Genomic DNA, 24,946 nt, shown 5'->3' on the forward strand with positions numbered 1-24,946 from the left:
AGGGGTCCAGCAGATGCAGCAGCTGTTTGGGACCAGCATGTCCAGGGACGCTCTGGGCCCCAGGGTCTGGGGGAGGGCGGATGGGCTGGCGGGGATGAAGCAGGCCAGCTCTCCTGTCGGGGTGTCCGTGGTCCTTCCCCCCTCTCCCCTGGGCCCGGAGCTGCATCAGTTCAAACCAAATCAGGTGGGCTCCAGCCCCGGCTCCTTGAGCTCTACTGCTAGGCTTCCAGTAGCCTTGCAGATGACTCGGGGGTGCCACGGGGACCCCAAAAGTGGTGCCCCTTCCTGCTGCTTCTGGGGTCCCTTCTCCCTAACTGCAGTTGCCAAGCTCTATGCTCCTCCCGCTGCCCCCCCCCCCCCCAGGCCTGGTGTCAGGCCACAGGCCCACCTCCCAGAACACACCTTCTGTGGGGCTCATCTTAGACCACACTGACCCCCGAATTTATTTTTTATAATGTGGAACTAAATGCTGATTGGTGTAAAGAATTCCAGGGGGAACAGAAGAGCTGGAGGCCACGGGCAGCATTCACAGACCTCCAGAGGCCAGTAAAAATGCAAACGGGAAACTCCTGAAGGAGCCACGGTGATGAGACAGGTCTTCCCTAAAACTGAATTCTGCGGGGGGGGGGGGGGGGTGCGGTGTCAAAAGGACATTTAGAAAACCGTCAAGAAATAAGAGTATAAATAAAAAGGGAGCTGTTGTGGAGGAAGAATCTTCTGGAAAATGACCTAAAACCCACAAGGGGCCCTCGAGTCAGAGCCCCGCCCACCCCCCCCACCCCCCCAGCTTCCCCCTCTGCCCCGCTGCACTCGCGCTTCCTCGTGTAGACCAAGGGTCTGTCAGGTGCCCATTTAACCTGCTTTGGCACTGGCAGGTCTGGCTTATTCCTCCAGCTCCTGGTGGTGAGTTCTGGAAGTTACCACGTACCTGGCAGAAACGAGCTCTTGCTTTTTTGTCCGTGTGAAACCTGATGTGGGAGGCCCGTGCTAGGCCTGCAGGCCAGTGACCAGGCCCGTGACCCCCACCTCGTGTGACTCACAGACGTGGCCATGTTCCCTCCCAGACTTTATTTTCCGCACAGAGTCACCACACGGTAGGTGCACCCCTCCACAGACAGTCACTCGGTCCTGCCCCGGGCCCCGGCCGGCCTCCCGCGGGCGGCTTCTCAGGAAGCCCGTCTCGGGTCGAGGGACCGCCTTCTCCCCCGGCCCCAGCTGACTCTGGAAGACGCCGGTGGGATGGGGCCGGTCGGCCGGGCGCGGCGTCCGGGCTGTGTGGCGCAGTGACTCCCGGGACCCCCCCGGGAGCCAAGGCCGCGGTGCCTCGTCACAGCCAGCACCTCCGTCGTGGACGGCCACGGGCGGCTTTCCCTCTGCTCTGGGCAACCTGGCGAGCCCTGCTGCCCGCTGCCCGGCAGACTTCCCATTTCACCCCCAGGGAGGCTCCGTGCCGTGTGCGAACGTGGGGGTGTCCGCGTGCTCTCGTCGCGAGCACTTCAGCTAATTCGGCCCCTTCCTGAGCGGCTCTCTGCCCAGAGACCCCCAGGCGTGCCCGCGCGGGCTGCTGGACCGCTCCTGGCCGGGCCCCGAGTTCCAGAGAGGGGCTTCGGCGCCTGCCTCGGACATGGACGTTCGCGTGCCGGTTTGCAGCGTGACGGCGCCGAGGCCCGGTCCCTACTGTGCCTCGATTCTCGTGTCCGTTACAGAAAATAGTGATTAGAAATAAAGGTGCAGGGTAAGATGAACCGGGAGGGAGGGGACGCCTGCCTGGGCGCCCGCCTGCCCCGCCCCTGCCGGCTCCTCAGGGCCCCTCGTCCTCGGCGGGCGGCTGCAGGTGCGCGAAGCTCAGGAACACTTGCTCCAGGGAGATCTGGCTCACGGAGTAGTCGTCCACCGCGTACTTCTCCTTGGCCTTCTCCAGGACACCAAACACCTTGTGGGAGCAGAAAGGCTGTTGCCAGCAAGCCCAGGGTGGGCTCCTCGGCTGGTGTGCGAAGCCCCCTGGCCACGGCGGCGGTAAGGCTCCCAGAGGTCCCAGCTCTGCCCCAGCCTGGTCCCCAGAGCACCTGCAGGGAGCAGCCAGCCCTTCGGGGAGCAGGGGGCTGTGCCGCACGGCGGGGGGCCGGGCCTCCCCCAATCTTGCCAGCTCAGAGTGTGACCCTGGGCAACATATATCCTCTTTGCGGGTCAGTTTCCTTTTTTACGCCGTTTTTTTTCTGACTTAAGTGAACCTCCAGACCTAGCGGATTTGGGGGTGCGAGCTAGAGCAGAAAATGACTCTCCTCTTTGGAAGGAGCCTAGAGGCGCCACAGAAGGAGTCATTCCTGGAAGGGCCTTCCCCAGCCCCAGCTGTGCTGGCAGGGCCCACACTCACCTTGGCCCAGCTGAGGTCCTCCCCGGGCAGGTGGTAATGGACCATCCCTTGGTGCTCGTCCTCCAGGACGCTGCCTGCACGAAGGAGACGCCGTGTCCCCGTGAGGGCCTGGCTGTGGGGGCCAGGGGAGAGCTGCCCGGGACCCTGGAATCACGGCCCTCCTCCCGGGGGTCGCGGGCCCGGGACTCGGCAGGGATGAGGCACGGAGACACACCTGGGAAGGTCAGGTTCACAAACGCCTTGAACTCCTCCAGGGCCTCCTGCCGCCCTTCGCTCCGGACCTTGGCCCGCAGGGAGTAGCCGCTGCCAAACTTGCTCTTGAGGTGCTGTGGGCTGCCCAGGCACTTGAACTGGCCCTGCACCATGATGGCCAGCCGGGTGCACAAGGCCTCACATTCTTCCATGCTGGGGAGAGGGACAGAGGTCTGACACGGGGCCGGGGGCGCCGATGCCTGCCTCCCACGTCAAAGGCTCATGTGGGCGGGCTGGTGTTGTCGGCCAGATCGAGCTGTTCCTGATTCCCGTGTTCGGAGGGTGGGCCACACGGTTAAGCCCAGGGACTTTCCTCACAGATTCTGAACCAGCTGCTGGCTGGTCGTCTGTCCACCCGGCCCCACCCAACCCACCCCTTCCACACCCCCATTCTGGCTCTTCCATCGACCCCTAGAGACCCCGGCTTTACCTATGGGAGGTGATGACGATGGCCTTGCCCGACTCGCGGGCCCGTGCCACGGTGTCCCAGAGCAGGCGCCGGGCCACGGGGTCCATGCCGGTGGACGGCTCGTCCAGGAAGATGACGGAAGGCTCTCCGAGCAGAGCAACGCCGGTGCTCAGCTTTCGCTTGTTGCCACCACTGGGGGCAGAGAGGGTGGGGTGAGACAAGGCTGACAGCACGGGCTCCCCATGTCCCAGCATCGGACAGGTCCCAGTGATTGCTGGGCGCCCCAGGTGAACAGGAATGAGGGCAGCATGATGCCTGCGAAGCCGACCTTGCAGTGTGAGAGGCCCCACGGAGGCCTCTGTGCCCAGAGGCTGTGCCCAGGGTGGTCAGCCGACACACCGTCTGCACTAAAGGGGGCCTGATAGGGGCCCGACGCCCCCTTACTAGTGGCCTTGCCTCCGGGCAGCGGGAATGGGCAGGGCAGCCCCGTTCCACCCGGCACTGCCTGAATCATGCCCCCCAGTCCCCTTTCAAAGCCACATCAACGGGTATGGGCTCTGGCCCCCGACCCGTTTGGCTGCCCCCCGCTGTATCATAAGGGAGACTCCAACTCTGCCCTGGGCAGACGTGGGGCAGGGAAGGGGACCCGAGCGCAGGCACACCTGTATGTCCTGACCAGCTTGTTGGCATGAGGCTCCAGAAGCAGGCCCCGAAGCGTGTTCTCCACGCAGGCGCCTATGTGGCGCTCAGGGATGCCCCGGAGCCGGGCGTACATGACCAGCGTCTCTCGGCCCGTCATGTGGTCCAGCAGAGCGTCGAACTGGGGGCAGTAGCCGATTCGCTGCCGTACCTGGAGGCAAGATGCGGCAGGTCAGAGGGGGGGTCCCCCAGGCTCCGCCCAGCAGGTGTGTCTATGGCCACCCATGGCTCACGCCAGCATGCTGCGCTTTGTCAGGGACACGGGACGTGCTTGGCCGGCTCGGGGAAGCGCACCTGCCACCCCACACCGATGGCGCAGAGGTGGGCCGGGGCCTAGGCGACCACGGGCGCGTGGGTGGGGTAGTGAGGACACGCGCTCGTCGCCGTGAGAGTATCTGCCGTGCGACAGCTCATCCACCCATCAGGCATGTAACGTGTCTCAGGCCTTCCTTTCTTCTCTGATGGAGGGCACGTTTGCTGGCGACACCTTTGGGGTGGCTTGTCACCCAGTCAGGTGATGCGGTGGCAGGGCTCTGAGCGGTGGGCCCCGTCCAGCAGAGCCAGGGCCCCCTGGGGCCGGCACCTTCTCCCGGACCACTCTGGCTGGCGGGGGACCGTGGATCCCAGACACGGGATTTCTTTCTCCTCGCCTTCCTGGCCATTTCTAGGCTTCCAGAACCTGTGTTCAGTCGGCCTGGGAATACTCTCGGCCACTGCCCCGTCAGTTAGTACCTTCCCCGGAACTCAGACTGGATGTACCCAAGAGTCCCCTCCCTCCCCAGCCTCTGGGTCACATTTATGGTTTTCTCTTGCCCGCCTATGTTTCTAATCTCGCTTATTCCCTTCACCATGGCAAACACAGACGTTTTATGACCTGGGCCTGGCGGCTGCACAGCTCAAGCAGTGGGCTTGCGTCTCCTGCGGGCACCTGTGTGTGCGGGTTCTAGGCACGGGCCTTGGTTTCTTGGTGTGTGTGCACTGCTCGTGGGCCCTGAAACACTGTGTGGGGCTTCTTGGGGTCTGGAGAGGAAGGCCTTCCTCCACACGGTGTGGGCTGTGCTCTGGGGGCAGGGCAGACCAGAAGCCCCCAGGACATGCAGTCGCCGCCAGGCACGGACTCTTCTCTGTTCCTCGCCTCGGCACACAGAACCTTCCACCCAATCCCCAGCGGTAGAGGCAGTGGGAGGGCAGCCTGGATCCTCCTCACCTGGCCCCACGTGGAGAAGTCTCCTGGGACACCCCTGCCACGGGAGGCACAGGCCTCAGTTTCTCCCCTTTACCCGGCAAGGCCCCGAGACCCAAGCCCAGGGAACACAGCATGCCCTCTGCAGAGCCGGGTCACGTGCTGTCTCTCAGGGCTCACAGATCTTAGCCGGGGCTCCTCACTGAGCATCGGGCTCTACGATGCTCTTGGCAGTGTGCTTTGGTGAACTTTTACCCGGCTTTGGTGCCATGCCTGGTCTGAACAGCCCAGGGCACCACTACGATAAATCTGTGCGCACAGGCTGCAAACCGCTGTGAACTCTACGTGCCCGGGTCCAGAGAGTGGCTTCTCAGAGAGAGCCCGGACCTGGCTACCAGCCCGGCCAGGACAAGGGGGGGGCGGCTCTTCTCTTCCTGTCTCCCCCTCATTGTTTGCTTCGCTCTGGCTCCTGGTCACTGCCTTGTGAACTGTGAGCCAGAAACGAGCCCATCCCTGCTTCCAGGGTGCCCCGTCTTCCCACACCCACCTTCCCGATTTCCGAGCTGATGCTGTAGCCCCCGACAAAGGCGTCCCCAGAAGTGATGGTCTCCTCCCCGGTCAGCATTTTGAAAGTCGTGGTTTTCCCAGCTCCGTTGAAACCCAGCAAGCCGAAGCACTCTCCTTTCTGGACTGCGAGGGAGATCTTGTCCACGGCAAGCAGGGGCGTCCGCTGCTCGTATACCTGCGGGGCACGGGCACTGAGGCCTGGAGGCAGCGGCACAGGGGTGGAACCCGGGGAGTGGGGGGCAGAGGGGGCCTTACCTTGGAGAGCTCCTTGATAACCAGAGGAGTGTCCAGCAGGGACTCCAGGCTGGGGGCCAGGACCCGGTTCCTCTCGTCCACCACATCCTGGTCCTCGGGAAGTGCCGATGTCCGAGAGTACGCTTCTGTCTGATCGTTCCAGAGAAAGACCGCACCCATGAGCTCCGGCTCAGGAGGTCCTTCTCCACGGGACACAGGATGGGGGTCTCTGAGACTGCTCATATAGGGACTCGGGACTTTCACAAGGATGGCTGGGTGGGCCCGGGGCTGACACTGGCATCAAGGGGAGGCTGACGGCCAAGGAGAAAGGCCTGTGCAGGACGCACCGCGAAAGCCGTGACACTTGGCTGAGGGGGTGCGTGGACGCGAAGTCCTTCCCAGAGGGGTCTTCACGTCAGAGCACCATCTCGCCCTGGGTTCACGTGTGTGTCCAGTGCAGTCCCGCGGGTTTTGTTTGTGGGGTGGGGTGTGTGTGGCAGACACGAGGGCCTGGACGCCTGCACCCTGCCGGGTGGCTGAGCCCCAGGCCCGTGGCGGCGGAGGCGTGGGGAGTGCCCGGGACCCACTCACCAGCGCCCGCCTCCTCCGGAAGGCACAGAGGCAGGTCTTCAGCCTCCACAGCGTGTCCGTCTCGACGAGGAAGAGCAGGCTGAGGTAGGCAAACCCGGAAGCAGCCATGGAGGTCACGAACCTGCCGACCCCCGGGGCGCTCCAAGCGTAGAAGTTCTGCTGGTACCGGATGTCTGTGTGGGCGAGGGAGTGAGCGCTGAGCCTGGCCCCGGAGCGCTCTCCTGCCCCAGGTCCCGGCCTGAGCCCCTCTCTGGGCCCACGGGCACCTGCACACCAGCCCCTCGGCAGAGGCCACGAAGGCCCGGGACCCATTTGTCATCCTTGTCACTGCCCCTCAGAAGCCCCGGGGACTCCCCGTGTTTTGGGGCAGTTCTACCTTGCGAGGGGTGCCCGTGACAAGTGACCGGGTCACACCCTGGCTCACTCACACACCCCTTCCTCCCTTGGGGACGGCACTGGGATGTGAAGATGGGACACCTCCTCCCTGCCTTGCCATGGTCACAGTGGTGACAGCTACCACCGCCGAAGACAGCTCCAGGCACAGGAAGGGCCTGTGGGAGCCTGAAAGGTGGCCCCAGAAAGACGCGTCCATGTCCTAATGCCCAGAACCTGTGCGCAACCCCACTCAGGAAAAGGGTCTTTGCAGGTGGAGCTTAGGGCCCTGAATCCAATGCCAGGCGTCCTTACAAGAGAAAGGCAGAGGAAGATTTGAGATACAGAGACGCTGGCCGGCGGCCACGTGAAGGCTGGCGTGCAGCCGGAGGCAGCGCACAGGACTGCGGGAGCCCGGGCTGTTTTGCGGAAGGAGCCCCTCCGTGGGAACAAGCCAGGCAGGAGTGGGGAGGGGCGGCCGCGGGGCCCGGACACTCACTGTATTTCCGGCAGTAGTGTGCTGCGACCTCCGACGAGGTGCAGTATCGCCTCATCTCGAAGTTCTCGTGGAAGCTGCTGACGGCCATCCCCAGACAGTGGTTGGGCAGCACCAGGAACACGTGGTCCAGGGTTCTGGAAAGCTCTTCTAACTTCACCGCTGTGGGGAAGGGCACAGACGAGTGGGCGCTGAGGGACGCAGGACACCCGCCCCCAGGACAGGTCCGCAGATCCGGAGGGTGTGTGGGCCGGGTGTGCCCAGCTGGGTGAAGCCCCCTCTTCCTTGGCCCCCTCCCCCCGCTGCCGAAACTGCCAGGCAGAGCCGCTGGCTGCCGGCCCAGTGGGACCACCTTTGGCAGAAGGGCCTGAGTAGGGCCTGGCCCAGTGGCCACACTGGTGCCACCTGGCCCCCAGGCACCTGGGGGGTTGTCTCTAAGGCCCCCACCTGGGATGCGCATGATGGTGACCACGAGGAAGGTGGCTATGCCCGACAGGATGTTGAATATGGTCAGCCTCGTGTAGGCAGTGGCCGCTCCCGAGAAGAAGAAGTTCATCAGGTACATGAGGGGGATGATGGCCCAGCCGTAGAGCATGAGCAGCAGGAGGGCGTCGGCCATGTGGCCGTCGTGCGTGAAGGCGTGCACGTCAAAGGCCTTGAACACCACCTGCGGCAGCACAGAGGTAGGCGGTGCCTGGGGCCCTGTCTCCAGGGTGGCTTTCAGCCCCGGGACTCCCCCCCCCCCCGATGACACCCCCCCCTTCTCCCCTTTGCCGTGGGAGCAGTCACCAGGGCGCCCCGCGCCCGGACCTTGCCTGCCACAGTGGGATGAAGGCTGGGGGTGCAGACACAGGTGAGGGGTGCTGCCGGCGGGGTTCCCAGCCAGCGTCCCAGAACTGGGGCTGAGCTGCCAGCGCGGACCTGTGGTCTGCGCAGGGGCGCCAAGGCAGGGCCCCGGGACGTGCAGGGGAGGGTCCCGGCACCGCACAGCCCTCACCAGCAGCAGCAGGCTGGGAACGAGGAAGGACATGAGGTCCCACAGCAGAGCGGAGAGCCAGAAAGTAGCCACGTGGACACCGCTCACAAACTGGACGTGCTTGGCCTGGACGGCCCTCTCGCTGACCGCCAGGATGGAGAACGTGCTGGCCAGGAATGCCATGGCAAAGAGCAAGTTGAGGGCAATGTCAAATCCCTTCCGGCTCCTGCGGAGCGGGGGGGACAGGGCAGGTCAGGGACTGAGCACAGTGAGTCCAGCCAGCATCCATCCAAAGCATGCGATGGAGGGGCCAGGCAGTAAAGGGGTTTAAGAGGGAATGCCGGAGCTGAGGGGGGGGGGGGGGCGTGTCTCCGAGCCAGGAAAACCCCTCCCTGCCAGAACAGCTCCTCCTCTGGGCTTCCTGCCCCCGTGATGGACATACCACTCTCCCAGTCGCCTTCAAGCTGTCCCTGCATCCCCCACGTCCCCCAGACACTCAGGCGATGGCCCCACCATCGCTGCCTTTCCCATATCTCCTGAGGACCCCCTGCCTGGCTGGCCCTGCCCTTGGAGGACCCCATCGGCATCTGCATGGCTGCAGTGGTTCATTCCCCACCCCCCCCCCCCCATCAGGTGCATTCTGCATTAGGTTGCCAGCAACACCTTCCAGAAACCACCACTGATGGCATTACTCTGTTGCACAGAAACCTCCTGGCTGTCTCAATAAGCAGGGCTTCAACACGTGGATGTTATTTGGCCAAAAAAAAAGAGGGAATTAAGTATCCACACTACAACGTGGATAAGCCCCTGAAAAGTGAGAACAGCCAGTCACAAAAGGCCTCTTATTAGATGATTCCATTCACATGAAACGTCCAGTACAGGCAAATCCATGGAGACAGGAAGAGAGTGGAGGCCATCTGCAAAAGGAGATGCGGGTGGGGGGGCAGGTGGCTGCTGGCGTCCCGGGGCTCCTTCAGGGTGTGATGGCCACGCAGTAAGATTGTACTGTGGTCCAAGAGGCACATGAAAAGGTGCACAACATCACTAACCACCAGGGAAATGCAAACCAAAGCCATAAGGAGAGATCCCCTCTCCCCGGTCAGAATGGCCAGCATCACCAAGAGAGAATGTGCTGGTGTGGATGCGGGAGAGGGGGCCCCTCGTGCCCTGCTGGCGGGCATGCAAGCTGGAACAGCCACTCTGAAGAGCAGTGGGCAGGCTCCTCAGAAAGTTAAAAATAGGGGGTGCCCGGGTGGCTCAGTCGATTAAGTGTCCGACATTGACACAGGTCATGATCTCACAGTTCATGGGTTTGAGCCCCGCCTTGGGCTCTGTGCTGACAGTTCAGAGCCTGCGGCTTGCTTCAGATTCTGTAACTCCCTCTCTCTCTGCCCCTCTCCCGCTCTCTTTCTCTCTCTCTCAAAAATAAACAATACAGGGGCGCCTGGGTGGCTCAGTCGGTTGAGCGTCCGACTTCGGCTCAGGTCACGATCTCGCGGTCCGTGAGTTCAAGCCCCGCGTCGGGCTCTGGGCTGACAGCTCAGAGCCTGGAGCCTGCTTCTGATTCTGTGTCTCCCTCTCTCTCTGACCCTCCCCCGTTCATGCTCTGTCTCTCTCTGTCTCAAAAATAAATAAACGTTAAAAAAAAATTAAAAAAAAAATAAACAATACAAAAATATGTATATTAAAAAAACAACAGTTAAAGACAGAACCACCCTATGACCCAGCAATTGCACTTATGGGTGGTTATCCAAAGAAAATGAAGCCTCAGGGTGCCTGGGTGGCTCAGTTGGTTGGGCGTCTGACTCGATTTTGGCTCAGGTCATGTTCCTAGGGCCATGTGATCGAGCCCCACATTGTGCTCTGCTTAGGGTTCTCTCTCCCTCTCTCTTTCTCTCTCTCTCTGCCTCTGCCCCACTCCCTCACTCGCACACACTCTCTAAAATTAAAAAAAAAAAAAAAACACAATGAAGAAACCTCCCCCTCCCCATGTTCACAGCAGCGTTATTTACAACAGCCAAAGCAGAAACAACAGCATGTCCATCGACAGGTGAGTGGAGAGAGAGACTGTGCTACATACACAATAGAGTATTTTCCAGCCGCAGCAGAGAAGGAGAACCTGCCGTGTGTGACAACGTGGATGGGCCTGGAGGGCACCGTGCTGAATTAACTAAGTCAGACAGAGAAAGACGACTATCATAAGATCTCACTTACACACGGAATCTACAAACGAAACAAAAAGGAACTCACAGATACAGAGAACGGACTGGTGCTTGCCAGGGGGTGGGCAAAGCGGGTGAAGGGCGTCAACTAGCTTCCAGTCATAAAATAAGTGAGTCCTGGGGACGCCACGTCGGGCACGGTGACTACAGTTAAGGTTAACCCGATACTGGGTTGCTCATTTGAAAGTTGCTCAGACAGGATCTTAAAACTTCTCACCACAAGGGAAAAAACTTGTAACTACGTGTGATGAGGGTGATGAGGGGTATGAACCAGACTCTCTGGGGTCATCCTTTCACGATGCATCTGGAACTAAAACAACTGGGACAATTCTATCAGATTCGGAGCTGGCCCCGCCCTGTGAGTACTAACAACCACTCTGGCCCACGTCACAACAGGTGACCTCCGTCTCCTAAAGCTGCTGAAACAGAACCAAAGTTCCTGCCGCCCCGACCTCAGCTGACCTGGGGGTCTCCTCACACAGAGCCCACCGGGAAGGAGCTGCCAACTTCTCGATGCCCCCAGCACGGTCCCCCACCCCACCTGTGGCCGCTGACCACCCCGCCCAGGTCCGAGGGCCCCGCAGGCGTGTGTCCCCAGGGCCCAAGCAGATCGGAGGCCCCTCCCCAGGGCTGTGCGGCCTTCAGACCACCAGTCCGACCCGCCACGAGTGTTCGTCCGTGTGCCCGCCTGTCCCTGGCAGGACAAGGAGGGCACAGAGCGGCTGCTGTGTCTCTGCTTTCAGGGTAGAGACAGGAGGTAGCAGAGGGGGACGAAGACATCGCAAGGCCCAGAGCAGTCCGGTGTGTGTGGGGGGGTGCGGATAAGGCTGCCCCTCCCCGTTAATTAATCGCCCCACATGGAGTCACTGATCTTGTTCCGAAACTGATTTTCTTGGCCTCTTCTGGATGTTCTGGGGTTTAGGGGCGTTTAGGGGGCTCTGTGACCAGCACGGGGGAGAGTCCCACACATACCAGAGCATGACAAGGCCTGAGAAGAGAGAGGCCCACAGGGCTCCCTGATTTGAGGCCACCTTGGGCAGCGATACCTGACTTCGCTGTGTTCTGTATTCTGGTTCACACACAGAGGCACTGCCCCGGGCACAAGTGTGTGCCGAGACCCCCGGGGACAATAGCCAGCAGGAGCCGGGTGCAGATTAGGGAAGACGGCACGGCTGTGCTCCGAGGCCTCAGGAGTCCCCCCTCGGATACTTCAGTATGTGGGATAGGGCCTCCCCAGCTAATCTGTTGTCTGAGGAGACAGTGAATACGCAGGGCTGGGGAAAACGTGGGGCAGAGGTTCCCTGGCCCAAACCCAGAAGCTTCCTGAAGGCACAAACTGTGCTTCATCCGCCTACGTGGCCCTTGGTGGCCCTGGCGGTGCCCGGTGCGAGGCCCTGATGGGTGGGGGCAGGGCCCTGGCAGGGGCAGTGCACCTACTCGTTGAACTGGTCCTTGGCGGCCTGCAGGGCACTCCGGGGCTGGGGGTAGTTGGAGACCACGATGGAGGCCCGGGGGCCGCACAGCAGCTTGAACAGAAGGTTGTCGACGACAGCCAGCGCGGTGGCTGGGGAGTGGTATGCCTGGTTGTTGAACAGGGCAGTGACGACCGTCCGCTCGCCGACGTCTCTGAAGGACACGGCCACCAGGCACCGCTCGTTGAAGCCACCTCCCTCCACCGAAGCCCTGAAAACCAGGAACTCCTCCAGGTCACCTGGGGGGCGACAGAGGGTCAGGAGTGGACGACGGCCCCTGGGGCACGTGCCCGAGGTGCCCACTCTGAGGAGCTCGGAGGCCTGGAGGGGCCGTGGCAAGGAAACACCACCTTCTACTCTCGCGGAGCCCACGGGCCGGGGGGCCACGTCATGGGAGCGGCGGGGCCTGGGTGAACGGGCACCCCGGGGCCACAGGAGGCCTTCTTCTGCCCCCCAAATGCCTCCCGAGACTAAAGGGAGGCAGCCCTGGACCAGGGCCGGTGGGGCAGGGAGGAGGCCGCTCCGGAGAGGGAGAGGCTCTAAGAGGCAGACCTGTGACCTCCTGTGGGGCGGCTGGACAAGCCAGCGGGTAGGGGGCTGCCCTTGAGGGGCGAGATTAGACAGGACCTCCGCCTGTTTCTCTGGTTTTCCAGTTTTTATGGAATGAGTAAGTAACCTTTCGTAATCAGGAGAAAAAGGTGGTCTTTAAAAAGAGTGGCCTAAGGGAGTGGGGCCCAGGGAGGAGGAGGATTCCCTCCTCACCAGCAAGAACCCTGGCAAACCCCACTGCAGGTGCCGGACCCTCTGGGCATTCGAGGAACCAGGACCCGCCCCAGCCCTGCTTCGCTCGGTGGTGGAGATGTGGGGACAGGGGTTCAGACAGGGGTGCTGGGGTCCACCCTATGGTCGTTGGCGGCTGCCTGGCCCAGCATCACGTGCACCTACACACGCCCTCACTGCCCTGGCCTGTAAACGGGGTCAAGAGAGAGGACGTCTGCCTTGCAGGCCCTAGGGTCAGCGAGGGGCAGGGACGTGTCCGGGAGCCCTGACGTTAAGAGTGACAGAGGCTCTGCCAATGGGGCCGCAGCTGCCATTACAGAAGAAAAAGCATCCGATGGCCTTAAAAGCAATGAAACAAGACCGCATGGCGAGGCGAACAAAGCCGGAAGGTTGCACGCTCGACAAAGGAACGGACACTTTGGTCTTCCAGAAGGACTCAGGCCAGGGGCATCTGAGGCCATGTCCCGAACCCCCCAGAGCCACCGTGTGCCATGAGATGCTCAGAATCTTTGGGCCAGGCTGGGGGACAGCCGGCAAACGTGGCGGAGGGCACACGGAGGTGACAGGATGTCTCCTGAGGCATAACCAGGGTCGCAGGGGTGGTCAGGGCCACACTGGGACTTGGGGCAGAAGTGGGCACTGGAAGGCGGGCTGGTTCCGGTTCCGAGACGCAGAGGCATCCAGCCTTCCCCTAAACCAGAGCCTGCTTCCTGAGTCTCTGGGCTGCGGTCCAGCAGGGGGAGGGAGCAGCAAGCCAAGGCCACCTTCCCCCACGTCTGGCCCATCTGACCCGAGCTCGAGGCCTGCTCTGAACCCAGGGCCGCATCTGACTGCCAGGGCCAGGGATGCAGGTGCTTCGGTCTGAGGTGCTGGAAGAGAGCACCATGTTACTTCAGTGTGTGCTGTGACTAGCCCGGCAAATGAAGGGCAATGGTGACACCACGGAGGTTTCATGTTTCACCTCTGACCCCGACACAGACCTAAGTGGCCGCCCGTCCTGGGCAAACCTTAGTCCCAGATGCTGCCTGTGCCTTCCTGACTCAGGCAACGGCCTTCCCCCTAGTGGTGATGTCCGGAGGCAGTTGTGGTTGTCAGGACGACGCGGTGGGGAGAGGGGGACGCAATGCCAGGGATACTTCTCAACATCTCAGGGTGCGCAGACAGGGAGGAGCCAACGCCCCAAATGCCCACGGTGCCTGCGCTGAGAAGCTGGGCTCCGGGCCCGGCCCTTACCCAGCACCTCCCGCGGCTCCTGGCCCTCGGCCTGCAGCATGGCCTTCAGCTGCTCCGACAGCTGCTGGTCCAGCCGGGAGGCCCCGGGGACAGCAAAGGGCACGACAGTTCTGCCGTATGCGCCCAGGGTCAGCTCCAGCATGGGGTCATCAAAGGTCTCCGAGGAGTAGTTGACGGCCAGGAGGGCCAGGGTGACGCACGTCAGAGGGACCAGGACCTGGGCCACCACCATCTTCCACTCGCGCAAGCTGTACACAGCCTTCTTCAGGAACATGGCCCAGAACTGCTGGCAGTGGAGGGCGAGCTGTGGCAGAGGGGATGGGCTGTCACGGTGCCCCATGGGGCCAGCAGCACACCCCTGCCCCCCACCCTCAGCCTCAGGCACGGTCCCAGCACACGCCTGGTGGCCTCCAACCGATGCGTGCGCCCCGAGGCCCCAGGGCTTCTTGCAAAGCTCCTCCTTCGATAACACGGGAGATGTACACATCCGTGTCCCTGCGGGTCCCCACAAGGGCCTCGGGGGGGGTCCCACCACACTGGGGGAGCCAAGGCCGCTGCCTTTCCCCCGATCTTGGCAGGGGACCCCGTCTGCGCTCATACGGGAGCCCTCCAAGCGTGGGGACCCCTCCAGGGTCAGACTCCTGCTCTGCCACGTGCTGGCCAGGCCACCGTGACCCAGACTCTGCTTTTCCGTCTGTAAGATAGAGCAGCGCTGCCCTTTACTGAGCGAACACCAGGCTTATGGCAAAGCCCTCGGTAAACAGAGCAGAGTCAGCAGCATATGCAACGCGGCCCACTTAGAACAAAACGATATTACAGTCGCTGAATTAAAATGTGCTGGGTTTTCCTTCTCCCTGCTGTGACCGCATGAGCTGTAATCTGCCCTCTTCCCAGTGAACTGACGCTCCAGGAGCCCTCATCTGTCCCCCTGGATGCTAACACGTGGGGCTCAGGGGTCTCCCAGCCTTCCCGCACCGGCCGGCCCAGCCCTCGGCACTCACCCCAGTGTTGAGCTTGGCGGTGGTGCACTCGTCCTCGATCAGGGAGCCAATGCCATCGGTCGGGTCCATGGCCCCGCACAGGTGGCTGTCCACTGCCCAGTCGCTTGCCCGCCTCTCATGCTGGTATTGCAGGGCAGGGAGCTGGATGGCCTGGATGTCCATGCTGGTGTCCACCAGTTTGCCCACACTGTGCCAAGACACAGGAGGCCCGGTCACCGCTCAGCTCCCCGCGGGGGCCGTCAGGGAGGGAGGAGGAGGGGCACACTGTTAGCTCTGCTGGCTGTGCTTTGTCTCCTCACGTGCCCATCACCAGATGCCATCAGAACACCAGACGTGGAGTCCACGAGGGACAGATAACCGGACAAGGCCCCTGCCCACAAGGACCGCGGTCTCCCTGCGAGATGGGCCAAAGCCCCAGGGACGGGGAGGGGGGTACTGGGGGCATGATGGAGGCCCCGGGAGTGTAGTTGTGCCAGCACTGGGCGCCATGGGTCTGGGCGCCTGGGGCCGAGCTGGGACCGACGGGCAGGTGCGTGTGCTCCGGGAGGAGCTGCCCAGGAATGGCTCAGTGGGGACGGGTGTGCATGGGGGGAGTGCAGGCAGCGGCCGGGTGGGTGGTGGGGCCGCGTGGACACCCGTGAACCACCTGATATGTGCACACTGCGCACACACTCACTGTTCTGCCTCCTCGCTAGGTCCCGGGATCCTCAGAGAAAAACATGTACCTCACACGTACTTTTGTTCCTTCTAGTCTCTAGCACTCCATCTGCCAAATAGGCGCTGGAGGAAAATCTGGTGAGCATCTTCGCCGCCCCGGGCAGCCCCTGCCGCCCGCAGTTCTGGGGGCCTGCCTGTCGGGCCCGCACGGTGAACAGAGGCCGCCGGGCCGCCTGCACCCTCCCCATGAAGGGGGGTGGGGCGGAAGTTTCCGGAGAGGAGATCGGAGTTCAGCCGCCCTCGGCCTTCTGAGTGCCCTGGGGAGTTGGGGCCCCGCCCACACCGGCGTGCCCCCCCTCAGGTCGGGGTTGGATCTGACAGTCAGGGGGCTGCTTCACCGGCACGCTGTCGACAAGCATCGGCGCCTAGACTGATGGACGCCGGCGTTTACTGACCGGAGGAAGACCTCCTCCATGGTGGTGACCGAGGCCCCGAAGCTGGCGATCCCCAGCTCCTTCTGCTGCTTCTCCAGTTTGGCAAACAGACTTTCGAACCTGGAAGCAAGACCTCGAGTGAAGAGCTGCCTCTCAGTGACTTTGGAGGCAACTTATTCCTCCACGTAGCCCGGGGCAGGGCAGAGCGGCCTTGGCGCCTGGAAAAGCTGCCTAGAAAACCGGGAGTTGGGTTTGTTTCCCCGTCTTTTTCCCTACGTGACATTTTAAGAGAGAGAGCATACATGCGCAAGCTGGGGACGGGGGCAGAGAGAAAGAGAGAGACAGAATCTTAAGCGGGCTCCACACTCAGTGGATCCCATGAGCCCATGAACTGAGCAGAAATCAGGAGTCAGATGCTCAACTGACTGAGACACCCAGGCGCCCCGGCCACATGACCTTCTGCCGTGAGGACTTAGGCCTGAGATACTGTTTGCTAGAAAACATCCACGTGAAATCACAAAACCAAAAAACCAAAAAACCTGGAGGATATTCATTTGGTTGCAGGGCAGCGCTTTCTAAGGAAAAAAATCACAGAGGAAAAGATAGGACTTGTTAAATGTAAAGTATCTGCATGGGGGAAAAAGCCCCACAAAATCAGTCAACGACCAAATGGAAAAAATTGCAGCAAAAATGGTTGATATCGCTCCATAAAACGCTCTGACTGATACACGAGCGAGAGACAGGAACACACGATATCCAGAGAAAGCCGTGTGAGCGGCGGCAAGACCGACCTCCTGTTAGCAGGAGCGGAAGAAAACAAAATGCCATTGCAGCCACTGGATATGCAAATATTTAAAAAAGAACTTCATCAAAGCTGGCAAGCATGGTGTAAAATGGACACTGTCCCGTCCTGCTGACGGGGAAGTCACGTACATCACCTCTGCGGGAGGAACTTGGTCCCCTTTGCCCCTCCTGAGGGGGTCACTGGAGCTTTAGACCAAGAGTTTTCTAGAAGGATGTCTCCTGGCGTATTCTTGGGGGGAAACCAGGAGTGCGTGGTGCTGGAACAGATGTTGACGAAGTCACGGTGTGACGGAGTGGGGGAACCCAAAACCACACCATCGATCGGGCTCGTAGCAACGCTAAACAGACTTTAAAGATTTATACCCCAAAGTTTCTGAACGTGAATCGAGGGTTGGGTTCTTACCCCCCACACCAGAACCTGCTCTGTTCACAAGGCTTCGGCGCGTGACTCACAGCGTGAGACAAAGAAGACACACACATTCACGATTCCACGAGGAGCTCATGGGCGCTGTGCGCGGGCGAACCTGGGAGGAGGGGCTGGCCGTGTGCCGAGAGGGACGGCAGACACTCTCCACCCAGGGAGGGTTCCCAGTTCCACTGCACTGGTTCTCCACCTACTGTCACAGCTGTGGGCTTGGGAGCCCTGCTGGCCGAGCCTGACAGGCAGGAGCGGGGGACCCTACGCACGGAGCCTCCGAGGCCCACTGAGCCCCCTTCTCAGGGCCGTGCCTGCGCCCCCGGGGACGCGTACCTGTGGGTGCTCTCCTTGGGCAGGATGAAGGACAGCTCTGCACCGGCTCTGCTCTCCAGCGTGGCGCTGGGGACGTGGTGGCGCACCAGCCGGGAGATGGCCTCGGGGTCACAGTGGGGCTCCTTCACCAGTGTCATGTGGTAGCCCGCACCTGCAACACCGAGGAGCCCCCCCGGGACGCCGTGTCCCACTTCTGCCGTCCCTCCGGGCCCTCAGCTCGTGACCAGGACAGGTCGTGGGAAAGAGGCCGGAAAGCAGGGACGGCGGCACTGGAGCGGATGCACCTGGACCCCTCGGTGCCACCCTCGGGGCTTTTCTCCCAGGCCCTTGCTGGGCGGAGACGCTGGGGGACCTGGGAGCGCGGCCGGTAAGGACATGAGGCCCAAGCTGGGCTCTGCAGTCCACTCTCAGGCTGCGGCAGGAACCGTCCCCAAGACCTGCCCTCTTTGCTTTCTCCACAAGGGAGCCCCGGACAACGGCGGCCCCGAGGGTGACCACGTCTGGTCGCCATCCGCCGGACAGGGCTGTGCGCCGGCCGAGGGACTGGGAAAGGGAGGTGCACAAGTCCCGGGGTGTCTGAGGAGGGGAGCTCGTCTGCTGGTGGGATGTGGGTGGGCCTGGGGCATCGGACCATGAGCTGCCTTCGAGGAAGCCACACTCACATGGCAAACCCAGCCCTGGAATGTGCCACAGGCCGTGCGCCTCCACGGTAGCCAGTGTGGCCTCTGCAAGGGCACCGCTGGTCTCGGCGGCCTTGGCTGACGCTTCGCTGCCCCTTCCCGGTCATGGCGGGACGTCGTCCTAACCCAATCAAGACTGCTCCCGCCCTCCCTCCTCCCGTCCCGGCCCCTGTCCCGGCCGCAGGGCCCTACCCGCCCCGCTCACCGTACTTCTGCTTGAGGAACAGCGAGGACCCACAGCACTGAAGCTCCCCCTTGGCCATGATGGCCACGCGGTCCCCCAGCAGGTCGGCCTCGTCCATGAAGTGCGTGGTGAGCAGCACGGTGCGCTGGCTCTTGTGCTGCTGCAGCAGGTCCCAGATGGCCCTCCTGGAGACGGCGTCCATGCCCGAGGTGGGCTCGTCCAGCATCAGCACCTGCGGACCGTGCCGAGGAGCCGGTGGCGGGTGGCAGGGTGGCGGGGTGGCGGCGGCTCCCCGTGGCCGCCCACCGTGCTGGGCGCCCCGCCCCGGGGCCTCCCGCCCGCCTACCTTGGAGCCCGCGATGAGGGCGATGCCGATGGACAGCTTGCGCCTCAGGCCCCCGCTCAGGCACCTGCTCAGGGAGTCCCGCTTGTCCTCCAGGCTGAGGGCGTGCAGCATCCGCTGGACCTCTTCGGGGCACTTGAGGCGGGACAGGCCCTTCAGCTGAGACAGCGGGGGCAGGGACGTCGGGCAGGGGCTCCTGGCCTTGGCGCCTCCTCCTTCCCTCCGCGTGCTGCGCCGCGTGCCCTGACTTCCCTCCCCGCCGCCCCTCTGCAGGTCTGCGAGCGGCTGCTCCAGGTGGGTTCTATTTGTTGGGAAGCTGGGGGTTCACGCCTTGGGGCCCAAGCTCGCAGACAAGGAAACCACTACACGACCTAAGCGCACTCAGCGGCCGGCTCACCTGTGCGTAGAAGTACAGGTGTTCTGCGACGGTCAGGTTGTCAAACAGGATGTCGTGCTGCGGGCACAGGCCCAAGCTCTTGCGGATCTGAACCATGTCCTGTGAAATCTCGTACCCGTTGATATACGCCCGGCCGCTGGTTGGGGGAAAGAGACCTAGGGCCAAGCAGAAGACCCGGAGGCCGAAGTTCAGAGGGAACACCAGACCCTCTCCCCACCCCCGTCAGCACGAGGTGTGACCTTTGTCTGGCCGGACCGCTGACCGGCCGGCCGGAGCCGAGGCCGTGGCGCCTCACCTGTGAGCATGGAGAGGGTGGTGGTCTTCCCCGCGCCGTTGTGGCCCAGCAGCACCGTGATCTGCCCCTCGTACAGGTTCAGATTCAGGTCTCTGACGGCTGCTTTGCCCTTGTTCCCCACTCTGAACACCTGCAGCGAAGGCCGAGGGCAGCCCTGGACTTCAGGCCCTGCCTGGCCCCCAGCCCCCGCTGGAACACCTGCCCGACGGGTCTCAGGAGACATTGCCCAGCGTGGCTGGTCAGTGCAGAGGCGGGAAATTTCTGGCGAAGTGCTGATTGGAGACCATGCCTCCCCCTACCCCCGCCCTGGGTGATGTCTGTCCCGCTTCAGTGGACCAGCAAGTGTTTGGGGGCAGGGCTGACTCCGGGGTAAGCCCAGGCAGCATGCACTGCTGGCTCCCCTGAGTCACCTGAGCCCTGGGGACAGAGCCTGGGGAGGGGTCAGAGAGCAGCCACGGGGGTCTAGGAGTAACAGGGCCTGGGGGATGGCCCCCAGCTTGGAGACAGCCCTGGGCAAGGTGGCAGGTCTCATGCCCCGTGGCATGAGGTCCCCGTCCCCACCCACCCCACAGGGTGCGGCACCTTGGTCACATGCTTGATCTTGATCCCGGCCACCAGGTCCTCTGGCTCAGCCTCAAAGTACTCGGTTCTGAGCACTTTCTCTGGATCATCATCTTCCTCTTCTTTCCCCAAAACTGTCCGTGGGTGCCCGCACCAGTACGAGGGCTGGGGTGGAAAGCAGATGGGTCTCAAGCAGCCAACTCGTGTCAGTTCATTGTGTTTGTGAGGAATGGCATCAGGTTCCCCGACACGCCAAACACTGTCAGCAAACAGCCCTCGCCCGGGGCCCTGCTGCAGAGGTGGGGCGGCCCGAGGCCTCTGTGGGGCACGGGTGCACGCGGCTCCTCCCTCATCTACCTGGGGAGGCTCTGAGCCTCTTTCCTGACCCGCCATTTGGGCACACAATCCCTGACAGGCTTGTTGGTGGTGCAGACAACTCACATGTGACACAGATGAAAAGTAAATGAGGACCTTTAAACCAAAGACAGGCTGCTGAATGTTCCAGTCCGGGGCGCGGTCCGGGCAAAACAGGAGGGAGGCTGTGTCTCCACGCCTGACTGGCCCTCACTCAGCTACACAGGAGCTCACAAAATAAGCAAGAGGAGCCAAAAGGCCTGGCCTTCCCTTGCTATGAGGAAGCTTCCCCGCCCTCTGTCTAGACAAGGACCACAGCCATCTGTCTAGAAAATCCCTGCCCAATGTCTAGACAACAACCCCTGCCTTCCATCTAGACAATAATCCCTGCCATCTGTATAGACAATGACCCCCACTCTCCATGTAGACAATGACCCCTGCCATCTGTATAGACAACGACCCCCACCTTCCATCTAGACAATGAGCCTCGCCATCTGTCTAGACAACGACCCCCATCGTCCATCAAGACAATGACCCCTGCCCTCTGTCTAGACAATGACCACCACCATCTGTCTAGACAACTCCTGCCCTCTGTCTGGACAATGACCCCTGCCTTCCATCTAGACAATGACCCCTGCCCTCTGTCTAGACAATGACCACCACCATCTGTCTAGACAACTCCTGCCCTCTGTCTAGACAACAACCCCCGCCTTCTATCTAGACAATGACCCCCACCTTCCATCTAGACAATGACCCCTGCCTTCTGTCTAGATAAAAAACCATGCCCTCAGTCTAGACAAGGAACCCTGCCCTCTGTCTAGCCACAACAATGCCAGGCTGTGGGATGCGTAAGAATACAGCCACAGGCCATGCAGAACCCCTGCCCTTGGGTGGTCCATGGGCACAGATGACACACGGGTGTGGGGAGGGTCACAGGAAAGGGAAGAACCGGGCCCTGGGAGAGCCGCCCCCAGTTAAGCCCCACAGGGGCACCCCCATCTCTGTTCTTGGTACTTCCCATGCCCGGAATGGTTCTAGCACACCACGGCCTGTTGGTCTTTTTTTTAATGTTTGTTGTTGTTGTTTGAGAGAGAGGGAAAGAGAGAGTGCATGCATATGCACAAGCATGAAGGGCAGAGTGAGAGAGAGAGAGACAAAGAATCTCAAACAGGCTCCAAGCTGTCAGTGCAGAGCCCAAGGTGGGGCTCGAACCCACAAACTGTGAGATCATGACCTGAGCCGAAATCAGGAGTCGGATGCTTAAGTGACTGAACCACCCGGGTGTCCCCAGCCTGTTGGTCTTTTTTTTTTTTTTAATTTTTTTTTAACGTTTATTTATTTTTGAGACAGAGAGAGACAGAGCATGAATGGGGGAGGGGCAGAGAGAGAGGGAGACACAGAATCGGAAGCAGGCTCCAGGCTCTGAGCCATCAGCCCAGAGCCCGACGCGGGGCTCGAACTCACAGACCATGAGATCGTGACCTGAGCTGAAGTCGGACGCTTAACTGACTGAGCCACCCAGGCGCCCCCCCAGCCTGTTGGTCTTAAGGGACACACTTCTCACGTTTTACAGGGCTCTGAAATCAGAGTGTGTCACAGATCACGGAGTGCCACAGTTAACTGTCACCATTTGTCTTGGTGAGAAAGTGACAGTGCCCCTATGGATCAGGGGCACCTTAGATGTGATGAAACACTCCAGTGTCTTCATGGTGAGTATGTGTGGAACCAGAGAGGGGACACTCAGGTGGCACCTCACCCGCCAGCAGCAGGGACTGACGGACCACATGGTGGTGGCCCCACGCGGTGCTGTGCTCAAAAACGAAGGTGATTCCTGAAAATGCAGATACTTAGTTCAAAGATGAAAACAAAACTTATAATTATGCACAGGTATCTAAAAGTATATTTATACACAGATTCACACACATTTATATTTAAGATAGCTAAGTTAGGTTAAAAAAAAAAAGCTTCAGGGTGCCTGGGTGGCTCAGTCAGTTAAGTGTCTGACTCTTGGTTTTGGCTCAGGTCATGATCTTGTGGTTGGTGAGTTCGAGCCACGTGTTGGGTTCTGAGCTGACAGTGCGGAGCCTGCTTGGGATTCTCTCTCTCTCTCTCTCTCTCTCTCTCTCTCTCTGCCCCTCCCACACATACACACACAGTCTCTCTCTCAAAGTAAAATAAACTTAAATAAACAAAAAAACCACCCCAAACAAGTTGCAAGACTTGTACAACATGGTCCCCTTTTCGTAAAAGCAAGTGTGCGTATATCACGCACCCACAGGCTCAGGCTGCCGGAGGGTACGTGCTCAGAACAGTCTGAACCATTGCACACCAAGGGGTCAGCACGGCTCGTCTCTGGGCGGTGGGACTGTGCCGGGAATCCCAGCAACGCGATCATTTTTACAAGAGGCTGGAGGCTGTGTTACTTGGTAGGCGGAGGAACCAGTGGGATATTTGTTTGACGTGAGGCCGGGGGGGTGGGCGTGTGCCGGTCCCGTGCTGCAGGGCCAGGGCGAGCCCTTTCCAGATCCTGGACTGCAGGGCTCATCTTGGCCAGTAGGGGGTCTCAGGGCCTTTGGGACACACGGCTCCCTGACTGCACGCGGGACATGCCCGACAAGGCGTTGAGTGCCAGGGACCGGAGGGGCCCGGGGCGTGTGAGGGGGACACCCCTGCCCCCGTGCGGAAGAGGGCCACCAGCACTCACCGTGACGAAGAAGTACCAGGGCTGGGGCACGCCGAACTGCCCCGGGAACACGGCCTCCACGTACCAGGTCACCAGGCCGTAGAGCACGGAGTCCAGCAGTAGCATGCCCAGCACTTGCCCAAAGGAGAAGTCATCGTCCACGTTGACGGGACTCAGGAGGTTTCGCCACTGGACGCCCACGCCTGGAAGACACCGGGACGGGGGCCTGAAGCGGCCCCTCGGCCCCAGCGGCACCGCGCGCAGGTCCCCGCCAAGCCAGCGCGACTTCTCCCTTCCCGCTTTTACGGCACACCTGCGACTTTCCTCGAGGCTCTAGACAACAGCGAGCCACAAAATCGGAAAGTTACAGAACACAGCAAGAGCCTGTGGACTGACGAGGGAGGCTCAGGTTTGATTTACGACCTACGTGCACATCCGTCCACGTCCACGTCCGCACACACGAAGACACACATGTACATATGCATGGTCTGGGTGAAGGCCAGCTCTGGAATAGCGGGCATTCAATCCGGGTCTTTTCAGAAACCGGGAGGACCTGACTCACACACAACTCTCCTTAGCGGCGCTCGTAGGGTTTCATCTTCCGTGGGTTTGCCGACAACAGCCCAAACGGTGCTTGGGGATTGGCCCCAGGGCCCCTCGCGGAAATGGCTATGCTCTGGCTTTGATCACTGTTCATTCTCAAGCAATTAGAAGTTTGCGTGTGTAAGTAAATTCAGCGTCAGGGCGCCTGGGTGGCTCAGGTGGTTGAACGTCTGACTTCGGGCTCAGGTCATGATCCCGCAGTCCGTGAGTTTGAGCCCCGCATCGGGCTCTGTGCTGACAGCTCAGAGCCTAGAGCCTGCTTCGGATTCTGTCTCCCTCTCTTTGCCATCTCCTCCCATCTCCTCTCGTGCTCTCTCTCTCAAAAATAAATAAACGTTAAAAAAAAAAAAAACAAAACAAACAACTTGAGCCTAAGTAAATTCAGTGTAGAACATTGAGAACAAGAGTGGCTGTATAGTTATACTCTTCTTTGTTAATGGCTTTAAAACAAAGTGTCTGAACCCTGCAAGGCGCAGTGCATCTTATTTATTTATTTTTAAGTGTTTGTTTACTTATTTTTGAGACACAGACAGAGTGTGGGTGGGGTAGGGGCAGACAGAATCCCAAGCAGACTCCATGCTGTCAGCACAGAGCCCAGGGTGGGGCTGGAACTCATGAGTCGTAAGATCATGACCAGAGCTGAAATCAAGAATCAGACGCGGGGTGCCTGGGTGGCTCAGTCAGTTGAGTGTCCGACTTTGGCTCATGTCATATCTTGCACTCTGTGAGTTCGAGCCCTGCGTCGGGCTCTGTTGATGATAGCTCGGAGCCTGGAGCCTGTTTCAGATTCTGTGTCTCCCTCTCTCTGCCCCTCCCCTCCCCTCAAAAAAATAAACAAACATTGAAAAAAAAAAAGAGTCGGATGCTTAACCGACTGAGCCACCCAGGTGCCCCATAAATGTAGACTTTTTTTTTTTATTAAAAATTTTTTTTTTACATTTTTTTAAAAAATTTATTTTTGAGAGATAGAGAGAGACAGCACAAGTGGGGGAGGGGCAGAGAGACAGAGGGAGACACAGAATCCGAAGCAGGCTCCAGGCTCTGAGCTGTCAGCACAGAGCCCGATGCGGGGCTCGAACTCACTGACTGTGAGATCATGACCTGAGCCGAAGTCGGACGTTCAACGGACTCAGCTACCCAAGCGCCCCCATAAATGTAGACTTTTAAAATGCACTGTCAGAGGCACCTGGGTGGCCCAGTCGGTTAACTGTCTGACTCTTGATTTCAGCTCAGGTCATGATCTCACAGTCTGTGAGACTGAGCCCTGCATCAGGCTCTGAGCTGACAGTGCAGAGTCTGCTTGGGATTCTCTCTCTCTGTCTCTCTCTCTCTCTACCCC

General features: G+C 60.7%; 1 protein-coding gene across 1 annotated transcript in view; it reads right to left on the reverse strand.

The window, feature by feature from the left end:
* Positions 1–1,049: 1,049 nt before the first annotated feature.
* The window catches only part of ABCA3 (ATP binding cassette subfamily A member 3), a 37,008-nt gene continuing 13,111 nt past the window's right edge, over positions 1,050–24,946 (reverse strand). Inside the window, exons 10-31 of the mRNA XM_027043539.2 lie at positions 23,026–23,207; positions 19,989–20,132; positions 19,407–19,536; positions 19,112–19,266; positions 18,718–18,873; positions 18,393–18,603; positions 17,508–17,658; positions 15,974–16,072; positions 14,862–15,048; positions 13,861–14,164; positions 11,813–12,086; positions 8,175–8,379; positions 7,625–7,844; positions 7,181–7,339; positions 6,310–6,482; positions 5,740–5,868; positions 5,465–5,659; positions 3,698–3,885; positions 3,057–3,227; positions 2,589–2,779; positions 2,375–2,448; positions 1,050–1,933 (exon numbers count right to left, since the gene is read on the reverse strand). Coding sequence (XP_026899340.1) covers positions 1,802–1,933; positions 2,375–2,448; positions 2,589–2,779; positions 3,057–3,227; positions 3,698–3,885; positions 5,465–5,659; positions 5,740–5,868; positions 6,310–6,482; positions 7,181–7,339; positions 7,625–7,844; positions 8,175–8,379; positions 11,813–12,086; positions 13,861–14,164; positions 14,862–15,048; positions 15,974–16,072; positions 17,508–17,658; positions 18,393–18,603; positions 18,718–18,873; positions 19,112–19,266; positions 19,407–19,536; positions 19,989–20,132; positions 23,026–23,207 — 3,830 coding nt within the window. The 3' untranslated portion in view covers positions 1,050–1,801. The remainder of the gene's footprint in view (positions 1,934–2,374; positions 2,449–2,588; positions 2,780–3,056; positions 3,228–3,697; positions 3,886–5,464; positions 5,660–5,739; positions 5,869–6,309; positions 6,483–7,180; positions 7,340–7,624; positions 7,845–8,174; positions 8,380–11,812; positions 12,087–13,860; positions 14,165–14,861; positions 15,049–15,973; positions 16,073–17,507; positions 17,659–18,392; positions 18,604–18,717; positions 18,874–19,111; positions 19,267–19,406; positions 19,537–19,988; positions 20,133–23,025; positions 23,208–24,946) is intronic.

This window comes from Acinonyx jubatus, chromosome E3, assembly GCF_027475565.1.
Source record: "Acinonyx jubatus isolate Ajub_Pintada_27869175 chromosome E3, VMU_Ajub_asm_v1.0, whole genome shotgun sequence".
Lineage (NCBI taxonomy): Eukaryota > Metazoa > Chordata > Mammalia > Carnivora > Felidae > Acinonyx > Acinonyx jubatus.